Consider the following 13,103-nt stretch of genomic DNA (forward strand, 5'->3'; position numbering starts at 1 on the left):
CTGTTGAAACTAGAGAATTGAGAACAAAACATTAATTATTTCAGAAATATTTGCTTTTTTTTTTCTTTTTTCGATGCGTTAGTTCTGACATAGTTCTTACAACTTGATAATACATAATTTTCATGTCACAATTACTCTAAGATGAAATTGCGCCTCGAAGATATGCAAAATTTTATGCAATATTTCGACTATCAAAAATTCAAAATGCATAATTTGTTTTAATTTACAATTCCAATATTTTTAATTTTACTTTTTTTGAGCGTTATTACCTTCACAAATTATTTTAATTATTTTAATTTACATCGTATCAGCATTAATTAAATCTAATTCCACATATTAAATAGGTCATAAATACTTTTAATAAAATTGATATTCAGCAACATTTCATAGAAATCTTTGGAGCATTACTCCAAATAATCCCTAGTAACAGAACATTCCATAAAAATATGTTTAACATTCAAAATATTGCCACAAAATAAAGAAGTCGGCATACTAGCATTATCAAATAGATACTTTTTCGTGAACAGCGTATGACCTAGACGCAATCTGTAAATTTTTGCTTTTACAAACCTGTTGTAGGAATGCTACATTTTTAATTAGAATTAAAAAATAATTTTAAAAGGGAAAAATAAATGGTAATGGACGGAATCTTTCCAGATATTTTAAAAAAAATTTAGAAAATAAATAACTTTAAAGAAACAAAATTTTTTTTGTGTTTTAATTCAAAAGCGAAAAAAAAAAACTTTTATTTCATTTTGAATAAGAAAAAGAAAAGAAGATTTTGTTTTTAAATTTAGATTTGCTTCAATGATTAAAAACTAAAACACTTTTTTTTTTCTGTTTTTTTTTTTACTTTTTTTGTGTTTTTGTATTATAAATTGCCTACATAGTCTTAGCTAACTAAAAAAGGAGTGTTAGTATGGTAGTGTCCATTTGGTCCATTATTATAATATGATATACTAATACATATGTATGGAGAAGAAAAATTTTCATTATTTTATCTTTTTATTTGTTTTAAAAATAAAGAAATTTTTTTTGCTTTTCTGTATTATGTATCTTCAATATATGTTTGTGCAAATATGCATATTTTATGGTGAAAATATAAAATAATAAAAAAAATTCTATATGCGTTATTATAATATTATTTAGTTAGAAAATTTATGTATATCTCTAGCTAGTATGTATGTGTTTGTTTAGAAGAGTTCCTTTTACTAGATTGGTATTTTTCATTGTAAAGTATTTTAAGCTTTTACTTTTTTTTTTTGGTATTTTGTTTATTGTTTTAGTTTTTTGTTTTTTTTTCCTTCATAATATTGACCGAGAGCTAAAATATAACCAGTAAAAAGTTTATTGAGTTAAATTAAAAATCATCAGAAAGATCAGTTGGTTCTGGCCTCTCGTTCGTTGTAGACATCCAAAACTAATCCAATAAAATGGTAAGAATTTAAAATATTAAAGAAACCAAAGATATTATAACAGAACGAAAAAAAGGAAAATATAATAAGATGGAACCATAATAATATGTAAATGGATAATAACCATATGAACCATGTGGATTTACTTAATGAATTATTGATCACAGAAAAAAAAATATGATAAAAATTATTTTTTTTAAATTAAGAAATAATAATCAAATAAAAAATTTTATTTCATCGAAAAATAAATTCAGTGTAAATTTACAATACACAATAAATTATAAAATTTTTGAAAAAAAAAAAAAAAAATTAAATTTTAGTAGCAAAAATATGAATTTGAAGAAAATTTTTTGAATTGAGTAGTTTTATTTGAAAAAAATAAATACACAATAAAATAAAAGTGCAATACGTGAATGAAAATTTCCCTAAAATATTTGAATAAAAGTTATAAGAAGTGGTGGGAGTTTATATAACAATATTTAATTCCCCCTCCCACTTCCAATATTGTATGATTTAATATGAAAGTTTATTTTTTATACAATTATGCTCAATACATAAATATAGGAGGGAAATATTTTTAAATAAATAAATTTTGGACAGTGAAATTATTAAATAATTGAAATTTGAAAATTTTAATTCAATAAAAAAATTATTTAAATTGAAAATAAAAATTATTTCAATATCTAAAATAAAAAATTTTTAAGTATTAAATAAAATTAAAATTATGAAAACCAAAAATTTTTTATGTAGATCAGTAGATGCGTATGTATACACATTGAATAATATTATTTTAAATTGTGAAAAATTTTTCAATTTCTAAAAATACCATAAAATTCGTAAAAAAAATCTAAATTTTCGGCTTCCTGTATTATGAACAAAATATAACAAAAATATACATCCATACATACATATACATATATATTTAAATATATAGAAATAAAAAAAAATAAAGAAAATCTGCGCGAAACATTAAAATTTTTGTTAAAAAAAAATCATTAAGCAATAAAATCAAAATGTACAATAAATGAAAAGAAAAACAACAACAACAAAACAAAAAATATTTAGAAATTTTATACATACGATAATCGGGCAATTCTATTTTTAGATTGAAAGAAAATTTTTTTTCTTTTTGAAAAATTTTTTTTCCATTTCAAAATTTTTACCATTATGTTGTATTTTTAAATTGCAAAACGCGAAAACGTTAAAACGCAAACGCAATAAATACACATATCATTGTACGTAATGAATAATATGTATGTATGTAGGTATGTATATCTATAACTTAACATGTATTGCCAATGTGGGAACATTAATTTAATATATATGTAATTATACATAAATAATATTAATAATACTCGTATGTATAATATACGAGATTCTAAATTAAGATGCGCGGAAAAAAATTTTTCTCTTTGAGAATAAAATTATTGCTTTATCTCTATTAAATTCTTAAGATCAAATTACACAAATTAAATGCAAGAGAAATAAAGAGAAATATTTATTATATAATTAAATTATTATTAATTAAACAAATAAAAAGAATTTGAAATTAATTTGCTTTTATATAAAAAATAATTAATTAATTTTCATTTTAATTTAAATTATCTTCGAGATGAATTTTAATAAAAATTTCATTGGACATGACTGACGTATACGCTGAATTTTCTTTTTTTTTTTGTTTTCAGCATAAATTTAGTACATGATAGCACAATTTTCTATAATTAGAACAATGCCTTTTGATATTTTGTAAATTCTAGAAAATATTTTTTTTGAGTTGGAATCTTTTTGAAAATTTATACATCATTCGGCTTAAAAAAATGTTATGATAAATTTTATTTAACGAAATTATATAAGAATTTTGATCTCCTCTTTGGACTCGTACATATTTAAAAATATAATTGAAAATTATGTTTTTAGATAACATTTGAAAATAAAATTTATTTAATTTTTGAAATTGAGTAATCGACCTTTGAATATACTGTATCATTTTTGTAGAATGTAGAACAATATTGCGACCCAAAAATTAAAAGTAGACAAGCTAATGTCGAAAAAAAAAGATTTGAATAAAATAGAATTTACATGTATAGTTCCTCATTAATAAATAAAATGGTTCAATAATTTGAAAACTAAAAGCAAATGTACGTAATATTTAATATTTAGGAAAAAAATTATTCCATTATTCAAAATAAAAATTTTATAATGGAAAATTTCAATGTCGATAAACATAAACGTTTTTCTTTTTTTCGATTCACTAATATACTTTTATGAAAAAACTTAAAAATTTTTATTAAAATTTAATGAATTTTGCTTAAATTTTAGGCTGATGATAAGAAGAAGGTTAAGAAGAAGAAGCCAAAGGAAGAGGGAGGCGCTTCTGAAACCGCATCTGAAGCTGCATCTGAAGCAGCAACCCCAGCACCAGCCGCCACACCAGCTCCTGCATCAACAACTGGTTCACAACGTGGTTCACAAAAATCTGGATCACGTGGCTCAAGACGTTCCAAGAAACAAGGATCCAGCGTCTTCTCTGTTTTCTCACAAAAACAAGTTGCTGAATTCAAAGAAGTAAGTTTTTTTTTTTGTTTATTCCCTTTCGGTATAATTAAATAACTTAAATATTATATGTTAAACATATAAGTATATGAAATTTAAATATAAAATGATGAGTAATTTTTTCTTTTTTTCTTTTAAATAATTAAAGGCCTTCTCACTCATGGATCATGATAAGGATGGTATTATCGGCAAGAACGATTTACGTGCCACATTCGATTCATTAGGTAAATTAGCTTCCGATAAGGAATTGGATTCAATGCTCAGTGAAGCACCTGGTCCAATCAATTTCACACAATTATTATCACTTTTTGCCAATCGTATGGCTGGTTCTGGTGCAACTGATGATGATGAAGTTGTAATTGCCGCTTTTAAAACATTCGATAATAATGGCTTAATTGATGGAGACAAATTCCGTGAAATGTTAATGAATTATGGTGATAAATTCACATCACAAGAAGTTGACGATGCCTATGACCAAATGGTTATCGATGATAAAAATCAAATCGATACACAAGAACTTATCGCTTTGTTGACAGGCAAGGAAGAAGAAGAAGGAGAAGAAGGAGCTGCATAAGTTTAACAAGAGAAAAAAAAAATACAGTTATTTTATCATGTATATTTATATATGAGAAAAAAAAAACAAAAAAAATGTTTATAATAATATTTAAAAAGAAAAAAATTTAATATAAATATAAATAATGAAATATTTTTTATTTTTAAAAAAACAATATGAAAAAAGGAAAAATATGATAAAAAAAAGTAAAAAATAACAAAAAAAATTTATGTTTTTATTTGAGCTTTTTTTTTTTGTATTATTAAAAACAACCAAAAAAAAAAACAAAATTTTTATTATGAATTTTTTTTTATATTTTCTAAAATTTTTTTTTAACAAAAAACTTGAAAGTTTGAAAAATCTTTTTTTTAATTAATTATTAATAAAAAAAACACACTTCTAATCATCACCATCGCATTGGAAACACACATGAAAATTATTTATCATTAAAGAAAATTAATTTAAGACAAAAACATTTACAGCAACAACAACAACAATAATAATAACAAAAAAAAAAACAACAAGAAGAAATGACAACAACAATTAGATTTTAGAGAAAGTTGTAAAACAAATTTTTATTTTAATGTAAAAAAATTATAAAACAATCAAACCATCAAACAAAAATATCTTAAACATCGAACTGTCAAACATAAAAATAATAGCATTGAAAGCAAAATTATGTTTGATATCAAAAAAGAATTCATTTAACAAAACAACAAGAACAACTAGAAAATATCAAAAATTGTAAAATAATATTTAAAGCAAACAAAATATAAAATAAAAAACATCTTTACAACATGAAAAAATTTAATTAAAAATAATTTCAAATTTATATATTTCATTCGTATATATATACATATATGTATATATATGTATATATGGCAAACAAAAATTTAAAATAAATTATCAAGTTGCAACAAATATGGAAAACCAAAAAAAAAAAATTGGAAAATAAATATGGCAAACCAATAATTTTGGAAGAGCAAAAGAAATGAAATCAAAAAGAATGTGTGTGTACAATAATCAAGGTTTTATATACAGCACATATTATATACTAAAACAAATCTTTATTGTATATAACAATATAGAAATTTTTGTATATAAAAAGAACACACTTTTGTATATTTTAACGATTTGTGAGGTCAAGAGACAGCGTTTTCTTTTTTATTTGTTTTTTTTTTTCTGCTTATGTTTTTATACGACAAACATATACGAACATACATATTGTATTAAATTTGTCTTTTCTTTAAACTTTTTGTATTTGTTTCCTTTTTTATTTTTTTGATGTTTTTTTTACAAGTTTACGTTTCCAATTATTTTGTACATTATTTCAGTATATTAAAATTATGTCTTACGCTTAAAATTTCCGAAACAACTGAAATTTGAGTGCAGATAAAAGACAATGGTTATGGCATCATCATCATCATTGAATATGCGTTTCAATAATTTTTTATTTATTAGTTACATATATATATAAATATATATATAGAAAATATTTGGCTTTTGTTTTTTTATAATTTATATATATATGTATATATATATATATATATATATATATATTTAATCAAATGTTTTTATAAGAAAATAGATCTTTGAGTAATTGCAGTTGAGTTTGATAAAAAAAAAATAAGAAAAGATCATATGAATATTTAGAGGAACGAAGAGTCACAATAATTCTCTTTTCTTTCTAAAGAGGAAAATAAAATTTATGTATCTTATTTTAATAAAAAAAAAAAAAATAAAACAAAAAAAAATTATTCTTTATATTTCATTGAAATTTTTTGTTGTATTGTCAAATTCTACAATCTCAACATTTTTTAATATTTTTCTATCAATTTATATCAAAAATAAATATTTCAAATAATATACACATACGGAATCTCTTATTATGTGCAATATTAAACATTCAAACTAGTTAGCAACAAAAAATTTAGTATAATTCATTAACTTTACACAATAAACTCATTATTGAAAAATTCATTTTAAACATAGTTGTTGTAATGTTAGGAGAAATTTTAAAATGTGTGTGTTCCAGTGGTGAAAATTGTGCGAGACATGGCAATATAAAATGCCTTTTTATGCCAAATTTCGAAAACTTTGCAGTTTAAAGGTAATATACATATATAAAAATATAAACAAAAGAAATAATAAATTTACAAAATTCAAATCGGTGGCTCGTATGAATTATATCACACAATAAAAGCAATGCCGAATTTGACATTAAATGTGTTTATATCCCAATTCTGCTGTGTTCTCTTCTAATATTATTGAAATAGTTATGTTCTAATATTAGCCAATTCACAAATTTCCTAAAATAAGTTTATGGATATATTTACAACAATTTCTACAAAATGTCACAAACTAAGACCTATAAGACTATATACTTACAATAATAACATTTCTTTTTATTGCTTTCTTTTTCCTAGAAAGGAGCTACAGATAAAGTATCCATTTCGATCTAGCAAAAAATTTTAAATTAATATTGAATTATTTATTTTATGATTTGGTTAAAATTACGGTTTTAAATGATTATATACCAAAGGCAATGTAAATAATTTATTATTAATAATTCAACATAATTCAATATTATTATTAATTCACCAATTTATAGTTAATTCAACAATTAATAGTTAATTCAACAATTAATATAATTAATAGAAATAACGTTAATTTTATTACTAATTCCATATAGAGTCTCATCCATAGGTCAAAAAAATTTCAAAAATTTTGGACAGAATTCCCTTAAAATTTTATCAAACATATTGTCTGTATGGGTTAATATTTAAACTATAATGAAATTAATTTCTAAAATTTTTTTACGAAACTAATTTCAAATTCTCAACACAAAAATGTTTTTAATGTAGTCTCACAATTTTTTAACATTCTGTATTTAAGCGTGTTAAAAATCTTGCTTTAACATATATTTAACTACACCGTTAGCCTCGATATGATTCATCGCGGCCCAAAGACAAGAGAAATAGAGATAATATGTAACTTTTTAATAAATCAAAATAACCACAGTAATACTAGTACAAGGCATTGAAATTGAAAGTTGAAAAGAAAGAGAAGCTAAAAGAGAGTTAAAAAGCAAAACAAAGTTAAATAAAGTTGAATTTCTTCTTTACCCAACGTGAATAGCGTGCTCAAATATGAATTTTTGATTATGTTGCATGTAAGACTTAACTGTTTAACCAAACCAGTTTTCAGTCTTACTTAAAATGTGTTTGTGATTAGTAATTTACTCATAACGCAATAAAATTTTATTTGTTCAGAATTTAACTATTTGTACATACACAAGTATGAAATGTAATTTTTGCTTTAAAATAAAAATTGAGAAGGAAAAAAATGTTAAAATTAGTTTATTTTTTATTAATTATTTTAAATAATTATTTTAATGGTAAATTGTATAAAGAAATTTTCTATTTTAAAGAACTTATTATGAATGCACATAATATGTACAGACAAATACAAATATATACATTCATTTTTTTTATGCTTAAATATATCAAATATACAACTTGCATACTCATTTTATTTACAATATAGTTGTTGTTGGTGTCAATTTAGTGGCATATATCTCACAGAATGGCCTTCACGGAGAAATTTATTTTCGACAAGCTAATACCACATATGTTGAAATAAAATCAAAGCTGGAAACAACATTACAATATCCAGAACAATCATGGAGTTGGGCTGTACATCAATTGCCAGTTATATATACCGATACTGATCCAGTTGGACGTTGTGATTTAAGTAATATTGGTGAAAGTTTTATACAATTTGATGATGATTTAGGCTATTTAACATTGCCGGGTAATGAAACCTCAACTTGGTACAAAGAAATAAAACTAACAGGTAATTAAGTACAATGAATAGTTATGTAAATTTACATTATTCGGTGTTGGGACATGTTAATATTGAATGAAACAAAAGTTTAGCAAATTGTTTTAAATACTAAAATTTTTAATAACCAACTAAGTATACTTCAAAAGTTTTGAAAGTTTAAATAAACGAGATATTTTATTCTAAACAAAACAAAAGGAATATTTAAAATAAATTGAAAGTGAAAGTGTAAGGCTACACAAGATTCTATTACAAGCTTGATTGGGTGATTAAGTGCATAATTTAAGTTAAAACCATATTTGCATCGTACAACGTAAACAAAATTTGTTTCAAGTTCGAATAGGTAAATGGGAAAATATTGCATATATTTAGGAGAAGCATTTGATTCTCAAGTATATATTATTTAAAGTTATATATCGCATAACATCCATTATGTGAATGCGAGCGTGCTTATGCACAATATGATCGAAAAATTCAAAATATTACAAAAAAGAAACATTAATATACATAAATTATAAATTAAATTTTTGGTATCCCTCAAATTTTCTTACAAGGATGATGACATTTTTTTCTAATATATTTACGTAAACGCATTTAAAAATTTATACATTATTTTCACATTTAAGGAGAAAATGGAATTTGGGGGAGATCATTGGTTCTATCGGATGGTAATACGAGAATTTGTGCTACAATTACAACTGTCGAACAAAATTTAGAGCATATGGCAGAAGCAAAATTTCAGACACCAATTGCCGGTTCAGTATATTTCAGATGGCTTGCATCTGCTGAAAGTGATCATAGCGATACTTTAATTTATTCAAACGTTTTTCACGTACGAAAAACTGAATCAAAATTTGCATTCAAAGGCTTTACTGAACACAGATGGAAAATTTATGTAACTGATATTTTTGAAAACGATCATCACCGAAGTGAAGATAATTGTAATTTTTTACAATTAGTATTCGATCCACATGGTTATGGTGAAAAAGAAGGTTTAGGTGATTTAGATGAGAGACTCGGTAAATTAAAAGTGGCTAATAACGCCTTAAAGAAGACATTTAAAAAAATGTATCGTGATGTTAAACTAGCATTGTTACCATCAGATTTAAATATTCCACATAGAACCTTATATTTAGTATTATTTGATCATTCCCATCCAGACAATTTTATGGCATGTTCTAAAATTCGTCATGTCAAACCAATCTTTTATAAGTAAGTATAGTTTTTAATGAATTTATTTGTTTTAAATATCAAGCATATTTTAAATTGATCCAATAAATTCGATTTTAGAACATTACTAAATGCTAATGGAATCAAAGGAGAAATTAATTTTAGTCAACGGTCAACGTTTGACCCTACATTTTTAAATTTCACAATATCGTCAGCAAGCACTAAAAGAGAAGCAAATCGTGAATACGCAGCTGATGTTGCAAGTATTGCAATACACGAATTACCGCCATATCCTATAAAAGTTGGTCAAACTGATTATTGCAAAAGTAGTGGAGAGGTATATAACCCACGTGATCTCGACAAAAGTAAAATACCGCCACCTGGTTATGGTACACAAGATCAATATCCGATAGGAGACTTGACTGGAAAACTTCAAAGTAGGAATAAAGATTATTATCATAATTATATTCTTCCTGGTACAGCAGAGTTAAGCGGGATATATTGGGATGTATTTCTCCCTTTAAGTGGTGTTAATAGCATTTATCATCGTGGTATAATTTTGAACAGATATAATAGAACTGATCCTGCAAATATAACTGAAACACACTGGGCATGTGGTACAATAATGTTTTATCAAAAAAACGGTCTCCAGCAGAAACAAATTTTTACTGCCCAAGTACTATTTCGTTATCCAATTGTCGGTAGAATATTATTTAGACAACCAAAGGAAGAACCTTGGCATGATACTGTAGTTTTAATTGAATATTTAATTCATGCTGATGGTTCTAATGTAAATAATACAGATTCTCATCGATGGGCAATTCATGAAAATCCACCTGGAAAAGACTTTTACGATTGGCAGAATCGTTGTAATAGTACCGGTTCTATATTAAATGCTAACAAAGTATTTTTACAAGATAAAAATCCTGAAGACTATTGCAAACCTTGGCTAGGACAAATGTGTCGTATCGGAGATTTGCAAAATAGATTGGGAACAATATCGATTGCAGGTAGCAAAAAAAACTCTGCATTAAGTCGAAGGATTTTTATTGATGGAAATTTACCATTAAGTGGAAGGCATAGTATTTTGGGAAAGTCTATTACTATTTATGATGATAATGGTCCAAAAGCTAGAGGGGAACGATTAGCTTGTTCAATGTAAAAAAGAAGTTTCTAAATTAAGATTTAATGAACTTAAATTACATTTTCGTTTTTAGAATTTTAGGCCATTATAGAAGAAAAGTTGTAGCGAAAGAATGGTATCCGAATGGAACACCACTCACAGTTAAAGGGAAATTGGAGGTAGTCCAACAATCAGAATATGACATTAGTAACGTGGAAGTGGAATTAAAAGGATTAATTGAAAATAGTGGATATCACATTCATATAGTAAGTTAAAATTTGTGTAAATATATTGACAGTTAATATTTTTTATTAAATTTTAGACACCTGTGGAAGCAAATTTAGAGTTCCCTTGTGAAGGTTCTTCCTTGTATGATCACTGGAATCCAAGGAAAATCAATCCTAAAACTTCTCCTCCTCCGAAAATGGGTAGTACTGATCAATATGAAATGGGTGATTTGAGCGGTAAATTTGGAACACTTGAAGGCTTAACTCAATATGATGATAGTTATAATGACACAAATCTTCCCCTATTTGGTTATGATGCTATTATTGGTCGGTCAATTGTAATTCATAAAAAAGAAAAAAATTTACGTTGGGCATGTAGCACCTTAGAACGCGGCTATAGTGCATCAGAAGCTCGTGAAATCAGAGCTATCGCATCTTTTCATAATCCAGCAGGATATGCCTACGGCTACATGAGAATGACTCAGTTAATACATAATGATGGAAGTGCGAGTGATACAGTAATTGAAATCAAATTACGACATCCAGGAAAGAATGATCGTAATATGGTCAGTTTGAAATAAAAAGATCATTCTATAATTCGATTTTTTATATTAAAACTTTTTCTAAAGACCTACAATCATAATTGGCAAATTTATGTTAATCCGGTTGGTGTAGATGCTGTGGTAAAACAAACGATTACAAGATGTGTTGCAGGGGGATATGTTTGGAATCCATATTATACACAGCTTGCCGATCCATTAAATGTTGCGTTGTATGAACAAGAATGTGGTCCTGATAATCCGTTAAGATGTTATGTAGGAGATGTTTCTGCTCGGATAGGAACTCTTGGCAAGTTGTTATACATTTTTTCAAAAATTTAATGTTCTATAATGAAACGTTTTTGACTTAGACTTAGGTGTTAAAAGGACAGTAGTTACAGATCCAAATTTTCCACTTGAAGGGACACAAAGTGCTGTTGGTCGTTCAATTGTTATATTTGCTCCCGAAAAAGGAAGTGAAAGATATGCCTGTGCCAATATAGAACCTGATCATAATATTGTAAAATATGTTAATTTACAGAGACCTCCAAGATTTGTTGTGTAAGGTTTATTTTATGGAGATGTTATGTTTGATGATTTAAACACGTTTTTTTCTTTAGAGCCCAATTTTTAGAGGATATTCGAGAAGTACTCGGTGTTCCTGACTGGATGTTGGATACGGATGCTAGAAAAACAAAAATACTTCATGGTGGCTCTTGCATTACAATGATTATGCACTTTAAGGGCCCAATAGCTCACAGATTGGAGCAAGTAAGATTTAAATTTTTTAATTTATCGAAACAAATTTTAACTTAAAAACTTTTCTAGGACTTTTCAAGATTGCTCGTAAATGGAAGACTTGATGACCCAACGCTTTATATACCAGGTTACAATAACGCGAAACGAAAGAAAACAGTTTCGTATAGAACTTGCAGTGTTCGAGACCCAAATGAAAAAAGTAAATGTTTTGAAATTTTTTACATACATACAAACATATGTGCATGAAAATTTAATTTTTAAATTTGGATTTTAAAAAATTTATTTTTTAGAAAAAAAGAAAAACTATTTTTCAAGAAGTCATAGCATACAACCAAAGATGTCTTATTCTGCTTTCTTCCTTATGTTATTAACATTTTGTTGTAAATATTTTATAAAATTTGTATAAGAATTCATAAAATAAATTGTCAATGTAATATATATGTGTATGTAAATGTACAAAACTTTAACCATTATTAGTTTTACAAAGCATTTATGTAAACGTTATGGGTAATGTGAATAGGTTATTGATTATAATGTCCGGGTATTTCTAATGTTAACTGATTATATCCAGTCTATTCCGTGATTATGCAAGAAAAAGCTGATTTTATGTAGCCGTATAACGTTGATCGGTAAATTATTTTTACCATTTTGTCAAATTAGAATAACGCAATTCAATCACAATTTTAACAAATGAAAAAAAAATCTAGAAAATGTATTTGTATTGAAAAAAATTTAATAAACTCATGTATGAAATTGAGTATAAATTAGCCCCTCGTAACAACTCCTAATAATTTACATTGACTAAAATCGAACATGTGATTTTGTTTTTAATTTAAAATGCAAAATTTAAATAAAATAAATAATGATCGAGATTCAATGGTACCATCAAAGCAGGAAGATTGATTGGATTCAAATCAGAGA

At 25.4% G+C, this 13,103-nt stretch overlaps 2 protein-coding genes across 3 annotated transcripts; both read left to right on the plus strand.

Moving 5' to 3' along the window:
- The first annotated feature begins 1,278 nt into the window (after nucleotides 1–1,278).
- LOC129614557 (myosin regulatory light chain 2) lies at nucleotides 1,279–5,777 on the plus strand. Its single transcript, XM_055529249.1, has 3 exons — nucleotides 1,279–1,436; nucleotides 3,735–3,980; nucleotides 4,117–5,777. Exons 1-3 carry the CDS (start codon nucleotides 1,434–1,436, stop codon nucleotides 4,540–4,542), a joined length of 675 nt encoding a protein of 224 aa, XP_055385224.1. The 5' UTR covers nucleotides 1,279–1,433; the 3' UTR covers nucleotides 4,543–5,777.
- Nucleotides 5,778–5,927: 150 nt separating this feature from the next.
- On the plus strand, nucleotides 5,928–12,629 carry LOC129614556 (uncharacterized). Of its 2 annotated transcripts, none has more exons than XM_055529248.1 (11): nucleotides 5,928–7,068; nucleotides 8,068–8,376; nucleotides 8,991–9,576; nucleotides 9,655–10,692; nucleotides 10,752–10,923; nucleotides 10,980–11,450; nucleotides 11,514–11,733; nucleotides 11,795–11,984; nucleotides 12,044–12,194; nucleotides 12,252–12,381; nucleotides 12,473–12,629. In XM_055529248.1, the coding sequence occupies exons 1-11, from the start codon at nucleotides 7,047–7,049 to the stop codon at nucleotides 12,586–12,588; spliced, it is 3,405 nt and encodes a 1,134-aa protein (XP_055385223.1). In that variant the 5' UTR covers nucleotides 5,928–7,046; the 3' UTR covers nucleotides 12,589–12,629. The 2 variants fall into 2 exon arrangements, with proteins under 2 accessions (XP_055385223.1, XP_055385222.1); XM_055529247.1 differs by lacking the exon at nucleotides 5,928–7,068 and adding an exon at nucleotides 7,206–7,918.
- The last annotated feature ends 474 nt before the right edge of the window (nucleotides 12,630–13,103 follow it).

This window comes from Condylostylus longicornis, unplaced genomic scaffold (assembly GCF_029603195.1).
Source record: "Condylostylus longicornis isolate FDR11 unplaced genomic scaffold, ASM2960319v2 ptg000110l, whole genome shotgun sequence".
Lineage (NCBI taxonomy): Eukaryota > Metazoa > Arthropoda > Insecta > Diptera > Dolichopodidae > Condylostylus > Condylostylus longicornis.